Source organism: Eptatretus burgeri, chromosome 18 (assembly GCF_056783735.1).
Source record: "Eptatretus burgeri isolate ZD-2024b chromosome 18, Ebu_testis_v1, whole genome shotgun sequence".
NCBI classification, from domain to species: Eukaryota; Metazoa; Chordata; class Myxini; order Myxiniformes; family Myxinidae; genus Eptatretus; species Eptatretus burgeri.
In genome coordinates, this window is record NC_140978.1 from 44,849,910 (window position 1) to 44,872,243 (window position 22,334).

The following is a 22,334-nucleotide window of genomic DNA, read 5'->3' on the forward strand; positions in this document are numbered from 1 at the left end:
GGTCTGGGGGCTGCCTTGGCCTTCAGGAGCTGAAGGTATCTCAATGTTCTCTTGTGCCTTCTCAGCCAATTTAGGGACCCATATTTGGGCTTCTTCCATTCTTCTATGACAAACCAGGTGAACTCTTCCTTGAATGATCCATATTTGAGTAACTCTGTGCCACTCTGTCGCGAGGCTTGGTCAGGTCCAGTAATGATGAATACATGAGGAGTAGTTGAATGGTGCAGGTTTCGGTCATCATCTTTGATGGATGGTGACTGGTACTTGTCGAGTACTAAGTGGATTTGCTCTCGACGACTCAAACAAACCTTTACCAAAGGATCCCTAGCCATGGTTGCGTATGTGGACTTGCTATGCTGCAGCATGGTTTTCATGGAGGATGATGCCACCATCAATCACTGTGGCTGCGATTGGGGGATGGATGACGTGCCCACGAGAACAACTTCCTGTCTGCTTTCAAGTTTTTTGTGAGAGCTGCCTTGTCCGTCTTAAAGGGGGGGAGGGGTCTTATCGCTATGGGCGAGCGAAAGGGGCACCTCAGTGATGGGGTAGCTAAGAATGTGGTGAAGGTTAAGTGCATTGCTTGTCTTGACCGTAACAGCTAACATTCATCCAAAGACATCCCTGACTCCCTCTGCCACATTCATTTTTCCACACTGCAGTCTTCGATTCCTTTACATCCTCTGCAGCAAATTTCAACATCTTGGTCCTTGCCACTGGCTTCAGAAAGCACGAACCATCAACAGCGCACTCGCCCTCGAACTTGAACCAAAGTCCTTCCTGTTCTGGTGTTCCAAAGATAAATGTTTTAGTCACTTCCTTTGCTGCTGACACATTGATGAGATCAGCAGGAGAATAAGTGGCGAATGGGTTGCATGTGTTCAGAGTGTTAGCGATGGCATTCATGTCAGCATTGTCATGGTCGATTCTCCATTGCCTCGGCTGATTAGCAGGTTCCTCCCCCGTTTGAAGACTGACCAGTTCACAGAGTTCTGCCATGCTATGTTGGGCAAGAGTGATGGACCACCTCCTGAACGCACTATGTGAATTTCTGAAAGCCGATACGTCTCTCATGGGACACTCAGCATCCCGGTTGACAGTCTGCTGCAAGGTCAAGTCAACCGGGTACCTGGCGTAGGCTTTAATTGAGATATTGGTGAAAATTTCCTCCAGGAGGTGAACTGAAGTGGGTGATGGGGCATTGCAAGAATTTCTGTGTGCAATGCCATTGGCAGCACATGTCATTTATTCAACCTTTTCATTGGATTCGGTCAGCATAGTAAATACCTCTGTAGACGTCTTTGTTGAGAGGAAGACATCGTTTCCAGATTTGTTCACTCGTTTGTCGATGTGGATCATGCTTCAACATGCTTCTCCCGATTGGATGTTTGCTCTTCCTTCGTCAAGTCCTGCCTGACGTGCTCACAATGACGAGAGTTACCTGGTATTTTGCTTCCTTTGCAATTGGATCTTCCCCAAGTCCAATGATCCCAGCATCGCACTTTTTCTTTGCAGCAAGTGGGATTGACTTGCTCCAATCTGTGCTCAAACATTGGTTGAGGACTTCATTTTTCTGCTGCTTCCTCTTGCTCCTCTTTTCACAGAAAAGGCATTCCTGTCCAAGGACACCTCGCGCGTGGCTGGAAGGATGCCCGGAACTTAAACGAGTGGCCTTGTGGGGTTATTGACGGTTCTTTGGCAGGAGATGCTCATCTCTTAACAGCACAAACTCGACTGACACAAACCGAGTGGTAACATTTGCCTTCTCATCGCTCAGCTTTGCTGATCTCTTCCAAGGTGCTGGAGAACAGGTCACTTTGAAGTGTCACTCGGCTTCAAGCAGCATAGTTTTTGTGTTTTGCGAGTTGCCGCAGTCTTGGAGGTAACAAAGCAAATTCAGTGTGTGTGTGTGTGATGTATAACCCAAGTTGACTGAACCTACCTTACCATCCAGGTGTGCTTTCTGGAGAGCAGCTCAGATTGGCAGTGTGCCATCTTTCCCAGCTGATCCAAGATCCAGTTTCACAGTGCAGGTACAATTTTTCATCGTTCAACCTTTATTTCATGACATGACACGACACAATGGATGATAGTCTAGGAACGGTATCTTCTTTTTTTGTTTAGCTAGTTGTGGTTTCCTCCTTCAAAGCATTCTGCTGATAATTTGTGTCTCATTCACTTTCTAATTCCTTATTTGATTTTCCTTCTGCCACCTGTGCTGTTAACCCCAAGCAAGGAAGCTTTGTTCATGTCGTGGGATATTCAATGTAAATTTCTTTTGAAATGTGGACAGGACAGCTAGCTTTCCCAAGTGTGTATAGATTGGGCAGGTGGTCTGATAAACCAATGCTCAATGCTCCCTTCTCCCTTCAAATAGTTCCACTACTACTTAGGACGTTGGTATACATTTTGGGTTGGGTTGAGGTTTCTGCATCATCACGTGATTCATTAAACCGATACGAGCTCTGAATTGGCGACCACACAAAGCGCATTGCATGGAGCCCCCACATTGCCCCCCATCGATGGGGGCTCAGTGATTGACACATCTCTGGCTGTTTTATGAAATAGCTTGACAGACTGAGCACCTGTTCTCAATGCTTTTCTCCAGATAGCATGTTTTGATGCAGTTTCCTCCAAGGTTGTTGTGGAAACTCCAAAGGACTGCAGGTTGCTTTTGCCGAGATCTTTGAAACACAGCTTTGTTATTTTCCAGAGTAACATGGTTACCATGTCGAAGGAGCTGCTGTCGTTCTCTCCAATAAGTTGACTCCCATGATAATTGAGGTAACACGGGTGAGTGGGCTTATTATGAGACTGAGGATTCGTCACTCCTTGGGTATCATTTCCCTGGTCTCTGTGTATGCTTTGACCGAGGCGAGTGATCTCACCGTGAAGGATGCATTCGATGCCACGCTCGAGTCCGTGGTTGGTCAGTGCCCCAGGCGAGATTCTCTTCTAGTCTTGGGGGATTTTAATGCATCAACTGGCACTGATGGTTATGTGACATGTGTTGGTCCCCGTGTGTCTAGAACAGTGAACCAAAAGAGCACTAAATTTGTTGACTTTGCAAGAAGTCATGGACTTTGGGTGGCTGGTTCATGGTTTCAGCGCCCACAGGCTCATCGCTGGACTTGGTATTCCAATGCTGGCGATGTGGCAAAGGAGATTGACCATGTGCTCATTGATTGTCACTGGAGGATGATTCAGAACTGCAGGGACTACCGGAGTGCGCATTTCCTCAATACTGACCACAGGCTTGTTGTGGCATCTCTGAAGTTGCAGGTTAAATCCAGGAGAATGGTACCACCCCAGCCTCGGCTGGATGTTGACAAGCTCAGGGATAAGAGGGTAGCTGAGGAGCTTGCGAACAGGATGAGTGAGGATTTGGTGGGGTCTGGGTGTTTGGGAATCTTGAAGAGATGTGGAGTGCCTTCAAGACCACCATCCTTGATGTTGCCGATGGATGTCTTGGAACCCGCCATCAGGCAAAGAAGAACTTTGTCTCCCAAGGGTCACTGGATACCATTGACCAGAGTCGCAGGGCCAGGCTTAATGGCGAGGTGGAGGTGGAGACGAGGTGGAGCATCACCTGTAGACTGTTTATCTCGTCCTGCTTCCACAGGAATTCGTGCATTGTGTTTCCCCAAGCCCATCCCTCGGTGTACTGTAGTGAGAGGGGAAGGTCGTGAGCTCTTGACAGAGGAATCTGAAGTGAAGGCCCGCTGGGCGGGTTACTTTGAACAGCTTTACCAGGCTAATCCACCAGCTATTGAGTTGGATGTCAGGAGTATAAATATCCCCATTGTGGACCCTTCATTCAATTGTGAACCACCTTCGTTTGTGGAAACACACGCTGTGGCGAACCAGTTGAAAAGGGTTAAAGCTCCTGGGATATGTGGCATCCATGCTGAACTCAAGGCTGGTGGAAATGCTGCACTCATATCGTTGCATGCAGTTCTGTGATCTGTTTGGAGCACATACATCATCCCAACTGACTGGAAGAGGGCCTTGTTGTCCCTCTCTGGAAAGGGAAGGGTGATCGCCAGGGCTGTAACAACAACCGAGGGGTGACGCTGCTCTCAGTGCCGGGCAAAGTCTTTGCTCAGATCATTCTTCATCGGGTTCGCCACCATCTGCTTGAGCACCGGGCCTGGAGTGGTCAGGCTTTACACCAAAGTGGTCAACGATTGACCGTATCCTTGCTCTTTGGGTTCTCATCACCAACCGCAGACAAGAGTTTCGGCAGGTGCTGCTCGTAGCCTATCTTGATCTTCGCAAAACATTCATTTCAGTGAATCGGGATGCCCTCTGGATGATTCACGGTCTTCTCTTGGTGCCCCCAAAACTGATCGATCTAATTTCTGAACTCTACTCTGGCACTGAGAGTGCTGTGAGACGTGGTGACACCATCTCTGACTTATTTCTCGTTGTTACTGTAGTTAATCAGGAGTGTGTACTGGCCCCCACACTTTTCAGCGCTTGTATGGACTGGATTCTGGTGAGGATGTCTGAGAGATCAAGCCTGCGGTGCATCGTTTGGGAATGTCAAGATCTCTGACCTTGATTTCGCAGATGATGCAGTCATCCTTGCAGAGACGCTGGATATCCTTGTAGTGGCCCTCGAGGCACCGAATGAGGAATTGGAGCGACTGGGACTCCGGGTTTCCTTGGTCAAAATGAAGATCCAGGCTTTCAATGACATCTTGAATGCTGCCATCTTGTCTGTACCTGTTTGTGGTGAGGATGTTGTGGTCATGGAGAGGTTCACTTTCCTTGGTAGTGATATTTGTGAGCAGTTTGTGGGCCAGAGATCAATAGACATCTGGGTCAGGCCTGGGGATCATGGATAAAGTTGATCATGGGGTCTGGCGCTGTCGGTACTGATGCAGGAGGATGAAAGTCCAAGTATTAAAGTTCTTGTTGCTTCCAGTCTTGCTCTATGGATATGAGACTTGGACTCTGACCAAGGATGTGAGACGATGACTTGACTCCTTCGGAAACATGTCTTTTTGGAGAGTCCTTGGCTATCACTGGTCAGACTTTGTGTCCAACGATTGTTTGCTGAGAGAAACTCAAATGAGATTTATCCCCTGTATAGTCTGTGAGCGTCAGCTGCGGCTGTATGGACACGTGGCTCAATTTCCTGACGCTGATCCTGCTCACCAGATTCTCTCAGCCAGGGAGCCTCGTGAGTGGAGAAGGCCAGTGGGACGACCGCGTACCTCATGGTTGCAGCAGGTCGATCGGCATCTCAAGGAGATGGGGATGGACCAGGCATCTGCCTGGGAGATGGCCAAACGGAGGCCCCTGGAGTACCGGCGGAAAGTGGACGCAGCGACGCGTTGCTCCGGCGCATGCTCCCATACCTGATCTAACCTTTGTTATTTTGGCCTTCCTGCTGGCAAAGGAGCATCTGCCATCTTGCCGTACAGCTCATCTTTTGGTATCCATCCATCAGATCCATTCCGTTCCGTTCACATAACCAAGCCATCACAGCCATATTTGATGAAGAATCGTGAACAATGTCTGCATCTTGCTACGTTTCAGCTTGTCCTTCAGTATTGATGTTCTTTTTCTTCCACTCCACGCCAATGATCTTGCGGAGGCAATGTATGTGATTGGAGTTAAGTTGTCATCTTCCCCGTCTCATATTTAATCCCTTCCCAACTTTTGGACCAAACAGAAACCAGACTTTTGGACCATGAATGTAACGTCCCCTGAGGTGCGAGGTCTGTTCTTTCCTGCTTGTTTCAAATTGTTGCAGTCGAGCCTGGTACAAATTGTTGGTTGGCTGCACTTGTTTCTGAAAAACGGATAATCACAACCACCGTAACCCAATGTCAAATATATAATTCACTAGAAAAGGCACAATCCACCAACAAATAGAACTCAACTTTACTCCACCAATTTGCAGCAACTAAGAGCAGACGTGCCCCGAGGCCATATTTCGTTCATTGTCAACAAACTTCTTGAAACCCAAAACTCCATCCGGTTCCAGGCAGAAGCTATTTTAATGTTTCATATGCACTATGCAGCCTGTGGCTGTTGGTCGCATCATTTCTGGAACTGCAGCTGATGCAGTGGCCCTGTTACCAGTAAGCCGGTACTCATTTTGCCAACCTCAGAAGGATGTCCAGGTTGAGTCGACCCGCCTGGAGTTATTTCAACGGCACGACAGGAGCTCAAACTCAAGACCCTAAGATCTTGAGCCAACACCAGGCTTAGCCATTTTAATACGGATCGAGGATAGACAGATGTGATGCGAGGCCCAGCCCAAAGGAGAGAGCAGTACTCCATTAAGCTTTACGTGTTGCATCCAATGAGATGTACTCTTTCATATTTGCTTGTAAGCATAATTTGGTTTTATATGAGGTTTTATTATTTAATTATTCACATTTATGCTTTGTAGCCAATGATTTGATGTGCGTGCAGTGTGTCGGCGGTGGATGGGTGTGCAGCGTTGGCCTCACTGCATTCCACCCTCCTTATTCGTCATTGCTTGCCCCCTCTGACCGCACAATTACACAAAGGTAAGGCGTCCTTCGGTGAGATGGTGTGGACTACAACATTGAAGGGCCAACACTGTTGAATCCCTTCCCTGACCGTTGTACGTTCCACATTGTGTGTGTTGTGCTTGTTCACAGATGCAGAATGCCAATTGGCAATGAAATCGTTGGCACGACTGTGCCTCCATCCGGACATTGTACGGCATGTTGTTCCAGAGTTGCTGGATCACCTGTGCACAGCCACCACAGGTACGGCAGTTGTCAGCTTCTCTTTAGCAGCTCATTTGCTATCCATTTGGAATGATGAACTTGCTGGTGAAGGATGGCGTTGATGTGCATTATGGGATAGCTAGAACGATGAATGAAATCAACAGGACGTTCCGTTGCTCTTTTGCTCCGACGAAGGCTTAACCCCCGAAATGTCAGCGTCTCCTTGCTTCCCACGGCGGTTAGCGTACCCCGATCGACATCCCGTTCATGCCATCCGTTGCAACCACTTATCCCAATGATGAAGTGGAGGCTGTACGTCCGTGTGGAAAGTATTTCCACGTTTCATATTGGAAAGAGGATGGAGGAAGGTGGTTGGGGGCTTGAGGGTTGGGGAGGTAGTGGTGAAGCAGATACAAAGAGTTCAAAATTGTTTTTTTTTTTTTAGGTATGCTTGTCGGTAATGTACGTTTGTGGCCTGGCTCCTTGCTTTGTCATTTGTCCTCCCACCTCCCCACAGTGGCCGATGTGGTGGTCACGTGTGGCCATTTGCACGATATTGTCTCTCAGAGCAAGCAGTGTCCTGAGAGCCTCTCTTACCTGTACAGCACATTACTCTTGAGGCTACTCTCCCATGCTGTCCACACCGCCACAGCTTATGGTAACACACAAGCCCTCCGTACGTTCATTGAAACACTCATCAGACCTGCCAGCCTCAAATAGAACTAAGTTGCCAAACTTGTCACGTGGTTTTATTATTGTTTACGTGCATGTTGCTGATTTCATACCTTTCAGCAATCATGGAGAACATGATGTTTCGTTGGCCTTCACACACACACACACACACACACACATACACACACACGCACGCACGCACGCACGCACGCACGTACGCACGCAAGCACTTATTTTTCTCTTTCTCACAACCCTCATCTTCCTTCTGGATGATCTGGAACCGGGAGTGTGGTCCTTCGGTTATCCTTCATCTCTTCCTTTTTGAACAATTACCAACTCACGACCATGGAGGATGTAGATGAAGCACAAGAAGACAGGAGATTGTACCGACAGATGAAATTGAACAACTCATTACTTACAATAATTGTTCCAAATTTCAGAGGATAGACAACAATGGACCGTATCGAGGGAAGGCTGATGGGCTCGTCTCGATGGGCTCGTCAGGTCGTCTTTTGACAGATTTATATATTTCTGTTTCCTTCCAAATGTGGAAATGTATTGCTTTGCTTTCCCACAACTTTCGTTATTCCTATTCTGCTGCCTCTCTTTTAACTTCTTCAAAACCTATGCAGCTGTTGACGCACAGACGTTCATTTGAGTTCACGTGGGACGGAGGCATTTTGTTTTACCTTGTGCTTTGCTGTGCATCCTAGGAGGGGACCGAGTGAGCGATGACTCCGATGGGGACGCGTCGATCATCTGGCACGACTCCACGGTTATCGGTGCCGTTTCACGGTTACTCGCAGCGATCTCGAGCTTCGCTGAGGCCAAGTACACGAACGCAATCACTCGTCACCCTTTGCAGCCTTTACCTCCGTGTGCGTGCGTGCGTGCGTGCGTACACATGTGGATTTCACCTTGTTTCACTTCATGGATGTGAATACAAAACATGGAAGTTTAACTCCATCATGTGACACTTCATTAATCCACAACAAAAAGAGTAAAGGTACACTCGGTTATCATTTTGTTGTAGTTCAGACATTGTGAAACCTGGATGTTGTATAACCAGGTATGTTGAGGTGCTGCTACCTGGGCTGTTGTCGCTTTTCCTCGATGGAGATGGCAAATTGCTAGCCAATGGAATGCTCGAGTGTCCTTTCCAGCCTCTTCAGGTGGGCCGTTTGGTTCGTTGGTTCATTTATTACTTGTATTGTGAAAATCGAAGGCTTTTCCAAACGCAGTGCGTTGGTTGGTTACGTGTGTTATTCTTTCTGTCTGTTACTTGCGAAATCAACGATTCCCAAGTATATTCGTTGGTCTGCTCTCCGATTCTGCCTGTCAATCGCCTGCAGGTCACAACTTTAAACCGATCTTCACGAAACTTCACCAAATGGTGGAGGTCGTCGTATGCAGGAAGCCGATTGTTTTTTTTGAGGTTTAAAGGTCAACGACCGAGATGAAAATTGAGGACTTTTGAGATGAACCTGATTGACTTGAAATTTGAAGAGGATTTGCATATCAGGTCACTGAATTCAACCACCAATTATCGTTGAGGTCGACATCGGCCGATTTCCTAAAATTGTCAACCTTCATCCGATTGACTTGAAATTTGAAGACCGTTTGCATGTGTGGTCATCGAATTCACACATCAATTATATTCAAGGTCAAATTTTTTTTTTTTAATTCTTTTTAGGGATTTTGTGACTATCGTGTTCTGCACGACGTCTTTCTTGTGTATTTATTAATCGATTTATGATCATGATCATGATCACAATCTACATCCAGTCATTATGAAATGAACATTGTGAATTCCATTTTAATTGAAGCAGTTTTTTTTTATTTATTTATTTGGGCAGCGAAGTAAGTCTTGTACGATCTGCAAACCCCATTAAGCAAGAAGAATACTGTTTTGTTTGTTTAAATGGACTTTGAGTGGAAGGTCTGGACGATACTGCCGAGCTCTTCTGCTGCTAACCAGGCCTGTGTCTGCGTGCCACCCTGTAGCCCAACTCACCTTGGCAGCAGACTCAGCTCACGGCCCTCCTTGCGGCTTGCATCGGCTGCTTGCAGAGAAAGGTAGATGTCCCGTACTCGGGTCGACACCTGTGGAACTTCATGACAAATTGCTTGGTTTGTTTATCTTTGTGGATGTTTACGTATACTCGTGGAAAAAAAAAAAAAGAGTTCCTGTGCACCATTTACACCGATGTTAAATGAGATATGAAAACGAACACATCATGTTGTTTGGTCATATCAATATGTGGTGTTTGATAAACTTGAAATCAACATGAGAATGTCAACACGTGTACAAGATCTGTTTCCAGAGGCTCGAAGAGGAATGCGGTCAAATGTCAGTTGACAGCTCCGTTTCTGGTGTGACCGCTATTTGAGTTGACGTGCTTGGCAACGGCGCCTCATTGAGGACACAAGATGGTTGAATAAGGCTTGAGAGATGTCATTCCACATTTTTGTAACAAGGCCTGCTGCACTCGGGCCAACGCTGCCGGCTGGTTTTGAAGACTGCACAATTGTTGTCCTATTTCATGCCACACGTGTTCTATGTGACAAAAATCAGGCGACACAGCCGGCCAGGGAAGTGTGGGAATGTTCTGTTGTGCGATGAAGTCGGTGACCACTCGTGCAACGTGAGGGCACACGTTATCCTGTTGAAGTGTGATGTGACGTCCATAAACCCTGCAGGAACGAGAGGACGTGAGGATGAAGAACTTCATCACCATACCGAATACCTGTCAAATTGCCATTAATGACCTCCATCTGGGTTTTGTGATGTATAGTGATGCCTCCCCATACTATCATGCTTCCATCGCCGAGCGACCGACGTTGCACAACATGTGTCAGCGTAATGTTCCCCTTCTCGTCGATAAACGCGACAACGGCTATCACGACTGTCAAGATGGAACCGTAACTCGTATGTAAAGAGAGTAGCAGCCCAATCTTGTCTCCTGAATCTCAGACGTTGCCGACACCAAGCTCGGCGCACCTGTCGCTGACTTGGCAACAAAATCGGACGCTCATCGTGGTCAGATGTTATGCTTGCATAACCGATTCCTTGCAGTTCTGGCACTGATTGGTCGCAAGCCAGGGATGCTGCTGTCTGGAACCGATCCCTAGGGTGCACCAACCGGATGTGGTTATCCTGCCGACGTGACATCACACGTGATTGCACAGAACGTGAACAGTCTCTGATGTTGCCAGTTTGTTGACAACGTCTCTGGAATGACTATGCGGTGTTCCTATGAACACCAAAATTCCTAGCCACGATGTTTTGTGGCATTCCTGTCTCGAGCGTGCCAATAGCACGTAGATGTTCCTTTTCAGAAATGCGTGGCATCATGTTTACGACGTATAGACATATATAAAAACGTTTTTTCACACCTGGGATGGTTCACCAAATCGTGCTGCATCGCAATTTGCTCAGTATCACGTGCAGCACTGTCACGTGACTCGGTACACGTGCATGGCAACTTGTGCATCAGTGCACGGTATGCACACGCAAGTTCTGGAAATTCACGGGTAAACTGGGGAACTTGTCACGGCCCATGTTGGGTAACCATCATATTGTCATTTTTATATGCTACACAGGAACTTTTTCTGTTTAACTTGAAAGGTATCAAATGCGACAAAACGCTAAACGTATCGTCACACTTAAATGTTAACAGTATGACGTTATCCTGAATTAGTTATCCCCCATCCCTGTCAGCAATCCTTTTATACTCTCTCCCCCCACCACCCCCCTCTTTTCCTGTTCATTCATTCCCCTACTTCTTGTGTCCAACTGTTGCCCCACTTTCATCACCGTCAGTTTGTTGCCTTTTGTTTTTACTCTCTGGACACCTTCCTTTTCTCTGAGCCTCCACCTTACATCAAAAACAAAAGATAAGAACACCACCCGACTGCTCACCCCGAGGAAGGCAACGAGTCAAAAAGGTTCTTTAGATGAGGTGCACCATCTTGGACCCATTGGCTAGATATTACCTCCTTGACGTGTTTCCAGCTAATGGCAACCTTGATGCTTGGCTAATTTGTCCCAGGATTGATGGTCTTGCACACCTTGTTTCTATGAGAAAGCCATTGAGTTCTCATTGCTGGAACGAGGCCGATCTCCAACGAAACTTTGTATCACTTTCGCATTGATTTGAGTTGATGTACCAGACTCTTTACAGAGAGTCGGTGCTGCAAAACACTCCACGGCACACCGGCAACTCTGAAAGTTTCACAAAGATCCATTCAGCCATCTCTGAGAAAAATGGCCACACACACACACATACACCCCTTGACGTTCGTCACATTTTGTTGTGTTGCAGCCTGAATTTAAAATGGATTAAATTGAATTTTTATGTCACCGATCTACACACAATACCCCATGATGACAAAGTGAAATACTTTGTAGAAGCGCGTTTGGTGGTGATGACAGCTTCGAGACTTATTGGGTGTGCGTGTCTCAGCTTTGCACATCTGAATTTGGGGACTCCCCCCTCCCCATTCTTCCTTACAGATTTCTTGAAGCTCTGTCAAGTTGCATGGATGGGGAGTGTTGGTGAACAGAAATCTTCAAGTCTTTCCACAAATTGTCAATGGGATTCATGTCTGGTCTTTGGCTGGGCCACTCAAGCATTTTCACGTTCTTGTTCTGAAGCCATTCCAGTGTTTCTTTGCTTGTATGCTTGGGGTCGTTGTCCTGTGAGAACGTAAAATCCTTGCTGCAGTCTCGGGTCCTTTACACTCTGAAGCAGGTTCTCCTCAAGGATTTCTCTGTATTTGTCTCCATTCATTGTTCCCTCTATCTTTACAAGTCTCCCAGTCCCTGATGCTGAAAAGCATCCCTATCGCATGATGCTGCCACCACCATACTTCATGGTAGGGATGGTGTTAGATCGGTGATCAGCTGTGCTCGGTTTCCACCAGACGTAGCACTTTGCATTCGGCCAAAAGAGTTCAATTTTGATCTCATCAGTCCACATAATATTTTGCCTCGTGCTCTCAGATTCTTTCACGTGCCTTTTTTTCAAACTCCAGGTGTGCTGTCATGTGCCTTTTTCTCAGGAGTGGCTTCCATCTGACCTCTCTCTCCCCATAAAGCCTAGATTTGTGAAGTGCTGCAAAGATTGTTGTCCTTCCGGAAGATTCTTCCATCTCAGCCAAGGAACTGTAGTTCTGTCAAAGTGGTCATTGGGTTCTTCGTCACCTCTTGAAAAGAACGCAAAAGCAAGAACGTCAGCACAAAGGTCCTTCTTGCCCAGTTACTCAGTTTGGTCGGACGGCCAGCTTAAGGAAGCGTCTGGGTAGTTCCATATTCTTTCCATTTCTTAATGATGGAACTCACTGTGCTCTTGGGAACTTTCAACACTCTAGAAATTGTTTTATACCCTTCCCCAGATCTATGCCTCCTTTCAATTCTGCCTCAGAGTTGTACGGACAGTTCCTTGGGCTTCATGGTAGAGTTTCTGCTCTGACATGCACTGTGAACTGGGGGACCTCGTTTAGAAAGGTGTGTTTCTTTCTAAATCATGTTTCAATCATTCGAATTGGACACAGGCGGACTGCAATCAAGTTGTAGAGACATCTCAAGGATGATCAAAGGAAATTGGATGCACTTGAGCTCAATTTGGAGTGTTACAGCAAAGAGGTTGAATACTTATTGACGCAAGACATTTTAGGTTTTCATTCGTTAATTTGGAAACATTTCTGAAAACATGTTTTCACTTTGTCATTTATGGTATTTTGTGTAGATCGGTGACAAAAATTAAATTCAATCCATTTTATATTTGGGCTGCAACGCAACAAAATGCGGAAAAAAAAGGTCGAGGGGTGTGAATACTTCTGAAGGCACTGTACTCGACAGCAGATTATTGCGCGCCAGTCTCGTCGGCAAGTGCCCATATGAAGGACATTGATGTTCCGTTGAACACCGTGATGAGAGCAGTGTCTGTAACGCTCAAGCCAACAAAGACTAAGTGGCTTCCTATCCTCCGTAACATTGCCCCACCAGCCATCCGAAGGGATGTGCTTTCATCCCGATACTTCAGCTGCATTTTGGCTACCGAAATTCCAACCCAGTGCCTTCTCGTTATACTTCTGCACTGTCGCCTCAAGTCCAGAAAACCACCATGGAACCGTGCCGAGCTCCATACCAGAGCTTATCAAAGTGAAGCCGACTTGTAGAGGGCCAGCTGGGAGGCCGCCATAGCTCTTAATAAACATATTATACATGATCCAGCCATTGCTTCATGCGGTTTCACACTCCCATGGAGGCAATGGACAGCCCTCAATAGGCTCCGCACTGGACAGGGTACTGGACCGTTGCGGTAGCACCTTCCATCTATGGAGGATGAGGCCGGATGCGCTCTGACTGTGGAGGAGTCCACACGATGGAGCACATCACATCACACCGTCCCTTGCGGCAGCTATCGGGAGGACTTTTAACCCTCCACCAACTCACCCATGAGGCAGCCACATGGCTGCAGAACCTGGACATTCAACTTTCGTACACCCCATACTGGCCATACTCAAGAAGAGGAGGGCCTACTCTCATTTATTTTGTCAGCTGCTGACTTGATTTTATTCTGTCGCATAAGCTGAGCAACTTTAAGTACTTTTCTTCCCTTGGGGAGGTTCATCGAGATCTTCCTGGCATTTTCTTGTCTTGTTACAAGCGAGTTTATCCAGGCATTGAAAAGTGTACCTCATACCTGTGAGGTACACTTTTGTGTACCACCTGTGTAAGAAAGTGTGTACAAAAGTGTACCACCTGTGTAAGAGATCTTCAGCTTTTGTGTTATTTTCTTCATATTGTGCCCTTCTCACACAGATTGGATCTTCACACACTGTTCTGTTGAAAGTTGCTTCATTGGTGCTATTCTGAACTCCTCGTAGACTTTCAAGGAAGGGAACAAGCTGATGAAAACAAATTTCACATTTTCACCAATTTACAACTTTAATTGTAGTTTCTTGTAATTCACGTTAATGTAACTTGTGTTGATTACTTCAATAATTTATTACTTGCTGCACAAAAATCCACAAACTGTTTCCTGTAGCTTTCATTTGTGATACGTGGATAGTAATAGCACATGATAATACGATATTTCTAACAAAAATTAAACTTTTTCAATTTCCTCATTTATTTTATATGAGAAAATACAATCCATTACTTTGCTGATGGGGGTGAAAGGGGAGGGGGTGGAGAAAGAGAAAGGGGAGGCAGAGAGGACAGAGTGAAGGGATTGGAGAGGAAGGAGGGGAAGTCAGGAGTGAGTGAGGAAGGGGGAGCAGAGCGAGTAAGGCGGGTGGAGGTGGGGAGAGCGACGCCTCATGAAACGTTGTCATACACTGCGAGAGAGAGAGAGAGAGAGAGAGAGAGAGAGAGAGAGAGAGAGAGAGAGAGAGAGAGAGAGAGAGAGAGAGAGAGAGAGAGAGAGAGAGAGAGAGAGAGAGTGAGACTGAGACTTCGACTGAGACTGAGAGAGACTGACAGAGAGAGACTGACAGACAGAGGTGTGGGAGGAGAGTGCTGAGTTTTATTTGAAGGGGGGAGCGAGGAATGGGCACACATTAATTAGGGGGGGAGAGGGATAGGTGAGGGGTGGAGGTGGCGTTAGCAAAGAGAGGGATATATTATGCTTCATGACCGAACACAAATTTTAAAAATCTAATGTCAGAACAGCTGTACACACAATAGCACAACAGAGTTTGTAATGTTAACCACTGGCATATCTGCAAAAACTTTGACATCCCAGTTCCAGAAAACTTGTGGGAACATGAACCAAAAGCTTGTACTGAAAACATGGAAGTACCTCCCGCTCACGTATGACATAATGATCCCATCTAGCGTGAACATCGAAAACAAAGCGTTGCGACCAGATATCATACTTGGGCACAAAAAAAGAGAGAAGAAGGCATTGGTGAGTGAGGCGTAAACACCAGTGATTTTGAACTAAACGATGCAGAAATCAAGAAAATGACAATACCAAGACCTCAAGGTATTTGAAGTGAAAAGATTCTGGAAGCTGAAGAATGCCGAAGTTGTACTAGTGATAGTTGGGGCTACGGGAATGATGGCAAAGAACTTCACAGAGATTTTAAAAACCATCCCTGGGAATGTCGCTACAAACGAAGTACACTTGGAAGCTGTCCGGCGCTCAGTAACGATCCTGTAGAGAGTCCTCGGCACAAAACTTTGAGAACAGAAAACTTCACAGATTCGTCCGTGAATCGTGACCCTTACTGAAATGAAGGTGGATACTTTGAGCCCACCTTGGGAGGACTCCATTCCACATTCTGAAACCCACGTATACAGATACCAATCAATCACACACACACACACACACACACACACACACACACACACACACACACACACACACACACACTCACACACACGGAGGAGGATACTTTGAGACATGGTAGGTCTATGTTTCACCTGCTGAAACCCACCCACATGGGGAGATAGCAGGCTTTAGCAACTTGCATGTATGCGAACACACACACACACACACACACACACACACACACACACACACACACACACACACACACTTTAAGACCTGGGAAAGCTCCATTTCACTTTTTGAAACCCGCATATGTAGATACTAATCGACGCACACACACACAAAGGTGGATATTTTGAGATGTCATAGGTCTATGTTTCACCTGCTGAAACCCACCCACATGTGGAGATAGCAGACAACAGCAACTTGCACGTACACAAACACACACTCATACGGCGGTGGATACTTTGAGACCTTGAAGGGCTCCGTTCCACTTTCTGGAACCCACATATGGAGATACAACCAACGACCAATAACACACACACACACACACACACACACACACACACACACACACACACACACACTGGTGCCAAGTGTCATTGGAGTAATTTCTCCAATGACACTTGGCACCAGTCTATATGACAATGACACTTGGCATGCGTCAGCAACGCGTGACCCCACGCTTGGTCACGCGGACACGTGGCGCACCTTGCTCTGCACTGCCTGTCTCCCCCGTTACGTTTGATGGCTGGCGAGTGCTGCTCTGGCTCGTCCTCTCCCTGTCCCTGATGATCTGCCAACAAAATGATCTCCAATCCAATCCAACGGCATTCCGATATTAATACAGTTTATATACACACATGTGCAAATGTACACACTCATCAAGTAAGTAAAAACGACAAACACAAAGATTTACCTTGAAACAGCGTTCTTTGAAACAGGATTTAAATTGGGTAATTATCGAAATTCAATTAAAAAATGTATCAAGCCACAGAACACAAAATGTCGATCTTTACTCTGTTCCTTTACAGCGAGAACAAACACGGTGAACACCTGTTCGGATGGACCTCATTGTTTTTTTTTGATGTTTCGATGTTGAAGTGAGAGGTGGATTATAAAAAGGAGATTGCACAAAAGATCACGGATTACAAAAGGAGAAGGTTAAACAGTGATATCATGTAAAAATAGAATTGCACATTTTTAGTGGATGAGACACCTCCCAAGGCACCCACCGCACGGCACTGCGGGACCCAACAAAGGTGGAAACGTACGATGTGAGATTGAAAGCACGGTTACTTTTTCCCGAAACGAACAACCAAGCAGGTTGGAGAGCGCTCACCAAGTAGCTTAAGCACCCTAACAAAACCGTCGAAGAAACTTTTCGAAATAAAACGTTTAATTTTTTTTTTTTTACATGTATCTGTCTATGTCGAAGTGACGGGTCATATAATAAATGATCGTTCATAAAGGGGAAACGTCAAAATGAAATTGCTTATTTTCAGCGAGCGAGCCACTGCCGAGAGACCACACAGCAATGCAGGCAAGTAGGGTCCGAACTTTGTCAAAGTTGATCGATATTGCAGCAGCCTGGCATTTGGGGGGAACCATGAAGGAGGGGCTGTCTTGGGTTCCTCTCCGGACTCACCGGAATCGGAGGCCATCGCACACTACTAATAACTTCGTGTCACGGCAGTTCACTAATTGACCGCGAACGCCAATAACTTGACCACATGATTTAGGGTCCTCCATCTAACAACCGTTTACCGAAGGACACGTGACCTCCTTACCAAGGATCGTGCCTTCGGTACGTACTTGCGTTATTCGGATTACCTACCGGATCAGGTGCAGTTGAGTGGAGCTGCCAAGTTTTTTCCCGGCTATTGAACAGATTTGTGGGGAATAACGTGCGGGCCATGCTGGACCAATGGAGGAAAAGACAAGAACAAGCTGGAAACATTTCCAAACAACACATTTATTTAAAACCAGAATGAGAGGAAAGTTATGTGGCACAGTAAATGGTTTTATTACGATGTACAGCAGGGAAAGCAAGGAATTTGTGGGGTGCGACCAATGGCAAACAATGTTATAAAAGGAGAGACAGTGCAGAGTTATCCCATTCGTTCTTATGCTATGACGGGCGCCATCTCACACACACACACACACACACACACACACACACACACGGAAAATTAGAGATAGCCCAGAGAGAAGGAAGCAGATGAGAAATAATGACCTCAATGCCTGGTGTAGCTGGCAGACCAGCGCAGCCCATAACGCTTTGGAAAGGGGAGGGAGGGAGGAATATTGAGGGTGTCTACGGTGTGGGAGTGTGAGGTGCGAGTGTAATGCAACATTGAGGGGGGGTGCGTGGTGCAAGAGGAAAAATGTGAGGTGCAAGTCGGTTTGATTCGCTCTTTTAGTTTGCTCTTGGGTCCTACCCTGAAAAGAACAGTTGGGCTTTGCCCACATTGATTGCTCTTTTGTTCGTCCACAGTGGACGAGAGAGAGAGATGGTAGAAGAAAGATGCGTGAGAAAAAAGACCCAGTCGTAGTCATGGAAGAATCTGTACATGAATGTGTCAATTTAATCTAATGAGCGTCAATTGGAATGGAGCAGCCCTGGCTCGTAGCAGCAACGCGTGACCCCACGCTTGGTCACGCAAACACGTGGCGCCCCTCGCTCTGCACCGCCTGTCTCCCCCGTGAGGTTTGATGTCTGGCGAGTACTGCTCTGGCTCATCCTCTCCCTGTCCCTGTCCCTGTCCCTGATGATCTGCCAACAAAATGATCTCCAATCCAATCCAATGGCATTCCGATAAATATCTAACCAATGGTGACCACATTCATCGTTTAAGCATCACACACACCTCCTGACTGTGATGGCGATGCTCACCATAACAGTGAGGAGGGGCGTCTGATGTTATGCCGTCCTGATGAGGGCAAACGAGCCTGAAATCTGAATAGGCGGCTCCATTTGATGTTTAAGTGATGTTGACCATGTAATCCTTGTCTGTTTGACAGAGTCGCTGGGCCGAGACCTCCGGATTGGAGGTGACGCTTTGGTGTAGGACTTTGTCCAATGGAGATCGGAGGAGTGCTTGTCAGATTCCACGTGTTTCGAATGTGTGTCTACATATATATATATATATATATATATATATATATATATATATATATATATTATTGTTACGGTTCGAGAAACCGTATGCATTCAAACATACAGCTGACCCAAAGTTAGTTATGCCGTTAAGTGTATGTGTCGACAGATTCCCTCCTTGTGTTTAGTGGGAAATCGAAGGGGTGCGTTGCGATGTTCTTTTAGTTCGGGTAATAAATCTTTATTTCCCCTCTTATTTGAACCACAGTACCTTTTTCTCGCTTTCCAAGGCGAAATCTTTGTGAGGTACCTTTTTGGAGAGTCCGCAGGTGTGGAGGGGGCGGGCTTCCCGGTCTGGCGAAACCCCGCCCAGAAAAGGCGGACCCATAGAAGCCCCGTCCAATCAAGGCGGACAGTGACGTCAGCTTCACTAAGGCCCCTCCCGCTGAGGGAGATGGATAAATTATGACACCATCCTCAGGGTGGAGTGCTTGGAGTTCGGAGATTTCGTGAAGTGCTGAGACAGTTTGTTCTGTGCTGGAGTCTAGTTCTTTGGGGGTCGTTCGTCGTCGTGTTGGTGTGCTGAGTCGGGGGGTTCGTTAGTTGGAGGAGTCTTCAGTTCAGTGGAGTTCTGTGTGGGTCGTGTTCTTGAGTTGGAGACAGTGGTTGGAGTGAGCCAGTTTGTTGCTGGTTGCCAAAGGGAAAAAGGAGGTCGTGGCGCGGAGGGTCTGCCCGCGTCTCGCCTCGGCGGCCCGTCTGTTGCGCTGGTTCGAGGGTGCCCGACCTTGACCGGTCTCTCGTGGGTCCTGTCGGTGGCCCTGATCCCCACCTTGGACTCCGCTCTACTCGACTCAAGCTCCTCCGCGGACACGAGCTCCACGACCATTGGCTGGTGCTGCACCATGGAGCACCCCCTCCCTCCAACGTCAAGGTTCCCCAAAAGAACTGCGAACTCAGATCACCTCCCTCTCTGGCTGCGGGGTCCTTTGCAATACACCTGGGTTTATTTCCGTGCGCATCTGAGTGTGTGGCGCCGTCTTTAAGGAGAACTGTTTAAGTGTTTGATCATTGTGAATCTTGCCTGTATTCCTGCGATAAGTCTGCTCTGAGTCCTTTTGCAAGTGATTGTAAATAAATTATTGTAGAAATGTTCCCAGTTCATTTTCGTCTTTTCCTCCATTGGTCCAGCATGGTTTGAATCTGAGCTTAGGTGGGTTTTTTTTTTTTTTACCAGAAAATCCATTCATTCTAGCCGGTACGACCTTGGCAGATCCACTCGCTGCATCCGAACCGGAAAGGTAGTTGGCAATTGGTAGTCGGTAGAGTGGTCCGGTTCGGGCAAGGTGTACTGAGGGCGTGGTTCCCCGGTAGACGACACCGCATGGTTAATTAGGTAAATTGGTTCTAGACAAAAAGACCCTACACTATGCGGTGGAGGTATTGGTGTCCACGGTTGGTTAAGCGACCCGCCACCTCACGGAATTATCCGAGAGGGACGGCCTACAATTCCGGAGAGTCTTGTGGGAGACGACCTAACCTTCCCCACCTTGCGGTGGTTCTCGCCTCCGGCCCGCAACAATATATATATATATATATATATATATATATATATATATATATATATATATATATATATATATACACACATATATACACACATATATATACAGGGTAAGTAAAAAGTAGCGCCCGATTTCTGTTTTTTCGGCTGTCAGATTCTTTCTGGGTATTCATGTTGTTAATAATTGTCTTGCGGATTATTAATTTTCTTAATTTATTTATTTTTGATTTTGTTTTGCAGGTTATTGCTGCGAGTTTGGAAAGTTACTGAATTTGCACCAAATTGAGCTTAATGGCACAATTAACAGACACAATTGTGTCTACTGGGCTGCAAATAACCCAAGAGTGACAGTTGAGAAGGAGGTAAATTTACCTGGAGTGACAGTTTGGGCAGCCATATCTCCATTACGGATAATTGGACCCTTTTTCTTTGAGGGATCTGTCACTGCAGAAATTTACCTGGACATGCTGCAAACCTTCTTTTGGCCCAGGGTACAAGATCAGGACTGTTATTTCCAGCATGATGGAGCTCCACCTCATTATGGACGTTATGTTAGTCAGTGGCTTGATGAAAACTTTCCCAGAAAGTGGATCGGCCGCCGCGGTCCGATCGAGTGGCCGGCACGCTCCCCAGACCTTACACCTCCAGATTTCTTTCTCTGGGGGCTCATGAAAGACCTTGTTTATCGTGAAAAGCCTCTTACCATTCAGGAATTGAAGGCTCAAATCACTGCAAAGTTTGAGGAAATTGATGTCGAACTCTGCAGACGTGTGTGCCGCTCTGTGCCTGCTCGGCTGCAATTGTGCATCGATCACGAGGGAGGGCACTTTGAAAATTGCAAGTAAAACAGCTTGGTACAGTTCCGTAATAATTTTTTCTTGACTAAATGGTTAGATAAACATGTCATTCATTTATTTCTACCTTCTTGTACACTGTAATACAAATGGCAAACAAACAATCAACTGACAGAAATCGGGCGCGACTTTTGACTCACCCTGTGTATGTATGTATGTATATGTATGTGTACATATATATATATATATATATGTATATATATATATATATATATATATATATATATATATATATATATATATATATATATATATATATATATATATATATATATACACACACTGTACTGGGCGTAGTGGCGTGCGCCTGTAATCTGGCTACTCAGAGGCTTGGGTTGGAGGATCGCTTGAGGACGGGCGCTCTGCGCTGGGCCGTGCTATGAGAGGGTGCAGAGCAGCCTGGAATCATGGCCAAACCCAATCCTTATCCCTGTGTCGTAATAGGCGACCAGGGTTGCGTCAGGAAGGGCATCCGCGTAAAACCTATGCCAAATCAGTATGTGGATCATAACGGATGATCCGCTGTGGTGACCCCTAACGGGAGCAGCCGAAAGACGAACAACATATATATATATATATATATATATATATATATATATATATATATATATATATATATATATATATATATATATATATATATATATATATATATATATATATATATATATATATATATATATATACTGTGTGTTATATCAAGGCCCAATCATGTCTCATCTGTAATTAGAGGGAACCTCACCAATTATCTCTCGGTGGCTTGGATCTTTATATACTTAATACCCGTGCACTTCCAGCCAAAGGAAGCTGCCTTTATGCAGCTCCTGAAGCACAACATGGAAAATATTTTGAACTTTCAAACATGTGACGGTCTTCTTGAGTAATACTTTTTTTAAGGAATACTTTTTGTTTTGATTTTTTTGCAGCTTATTGACATGGCCTCGTAGCCAAATAGCTCAATGAGGAGGTGGATGTGTTTACACCTGTGGTTTGACATCATTTGACTGGCCAGGGTTGTCACTAATACAGGTGTTCGACTGATTTGGTTTATCACTGATTTGATTTTCTTGCCATTTGGCCCGAATCGTGGCACCCATCTGCAAGTTGAGCATCTGTCGACATGCTGCTGACTACCAACTTGGCTGT

The 22,334-nt window shown here is 46.1% G+C and overlaps 1 protein-coding gene across 3 annotated transcripts in view; it reads left to right on the forward strand.

The window, feature by feature from the left end:
- The window catches only part of MMS19 (MMS19 cytosolic iron-sulfur assembly component), a 93,185-nt gene that overhangs the window by 49,264 nt on the left and 21,587 nt on the right, over positions 1-22,334 (forward strand). For all 3 annotated transcript variants that reach the window (XM_085864377.1, XM_085864378.1, XM_085864379.1), the window contains 7 exons: positions 1,955-2,033; positions 6,433-6,530; positions 6,645-6,755; positions 7,234-7,374; positions 8,102-8,219; positions 8,458-8,560; positions 9,393-9,464. In XM_085864377.1, coding sequence (XP_085720503.1) covers positions 1,955-2,033; positions 6,433-6,530; positions 6,645-6,755; positions 7,234-7,374; positions 8,102-8,219; positions 8,458-8,560; positions 9,393-9,464 — 722 coding nt within the window. The remainder of the gene's footprint in view (positions 1-1,954; positions 2,034-6,432; positions 6,531-6,644; positions 6,756-7,233; positions 7,375-8,101; positions 8,220-8,457; positions 8,561-9,392; positions 9,465-22,334) is intronic.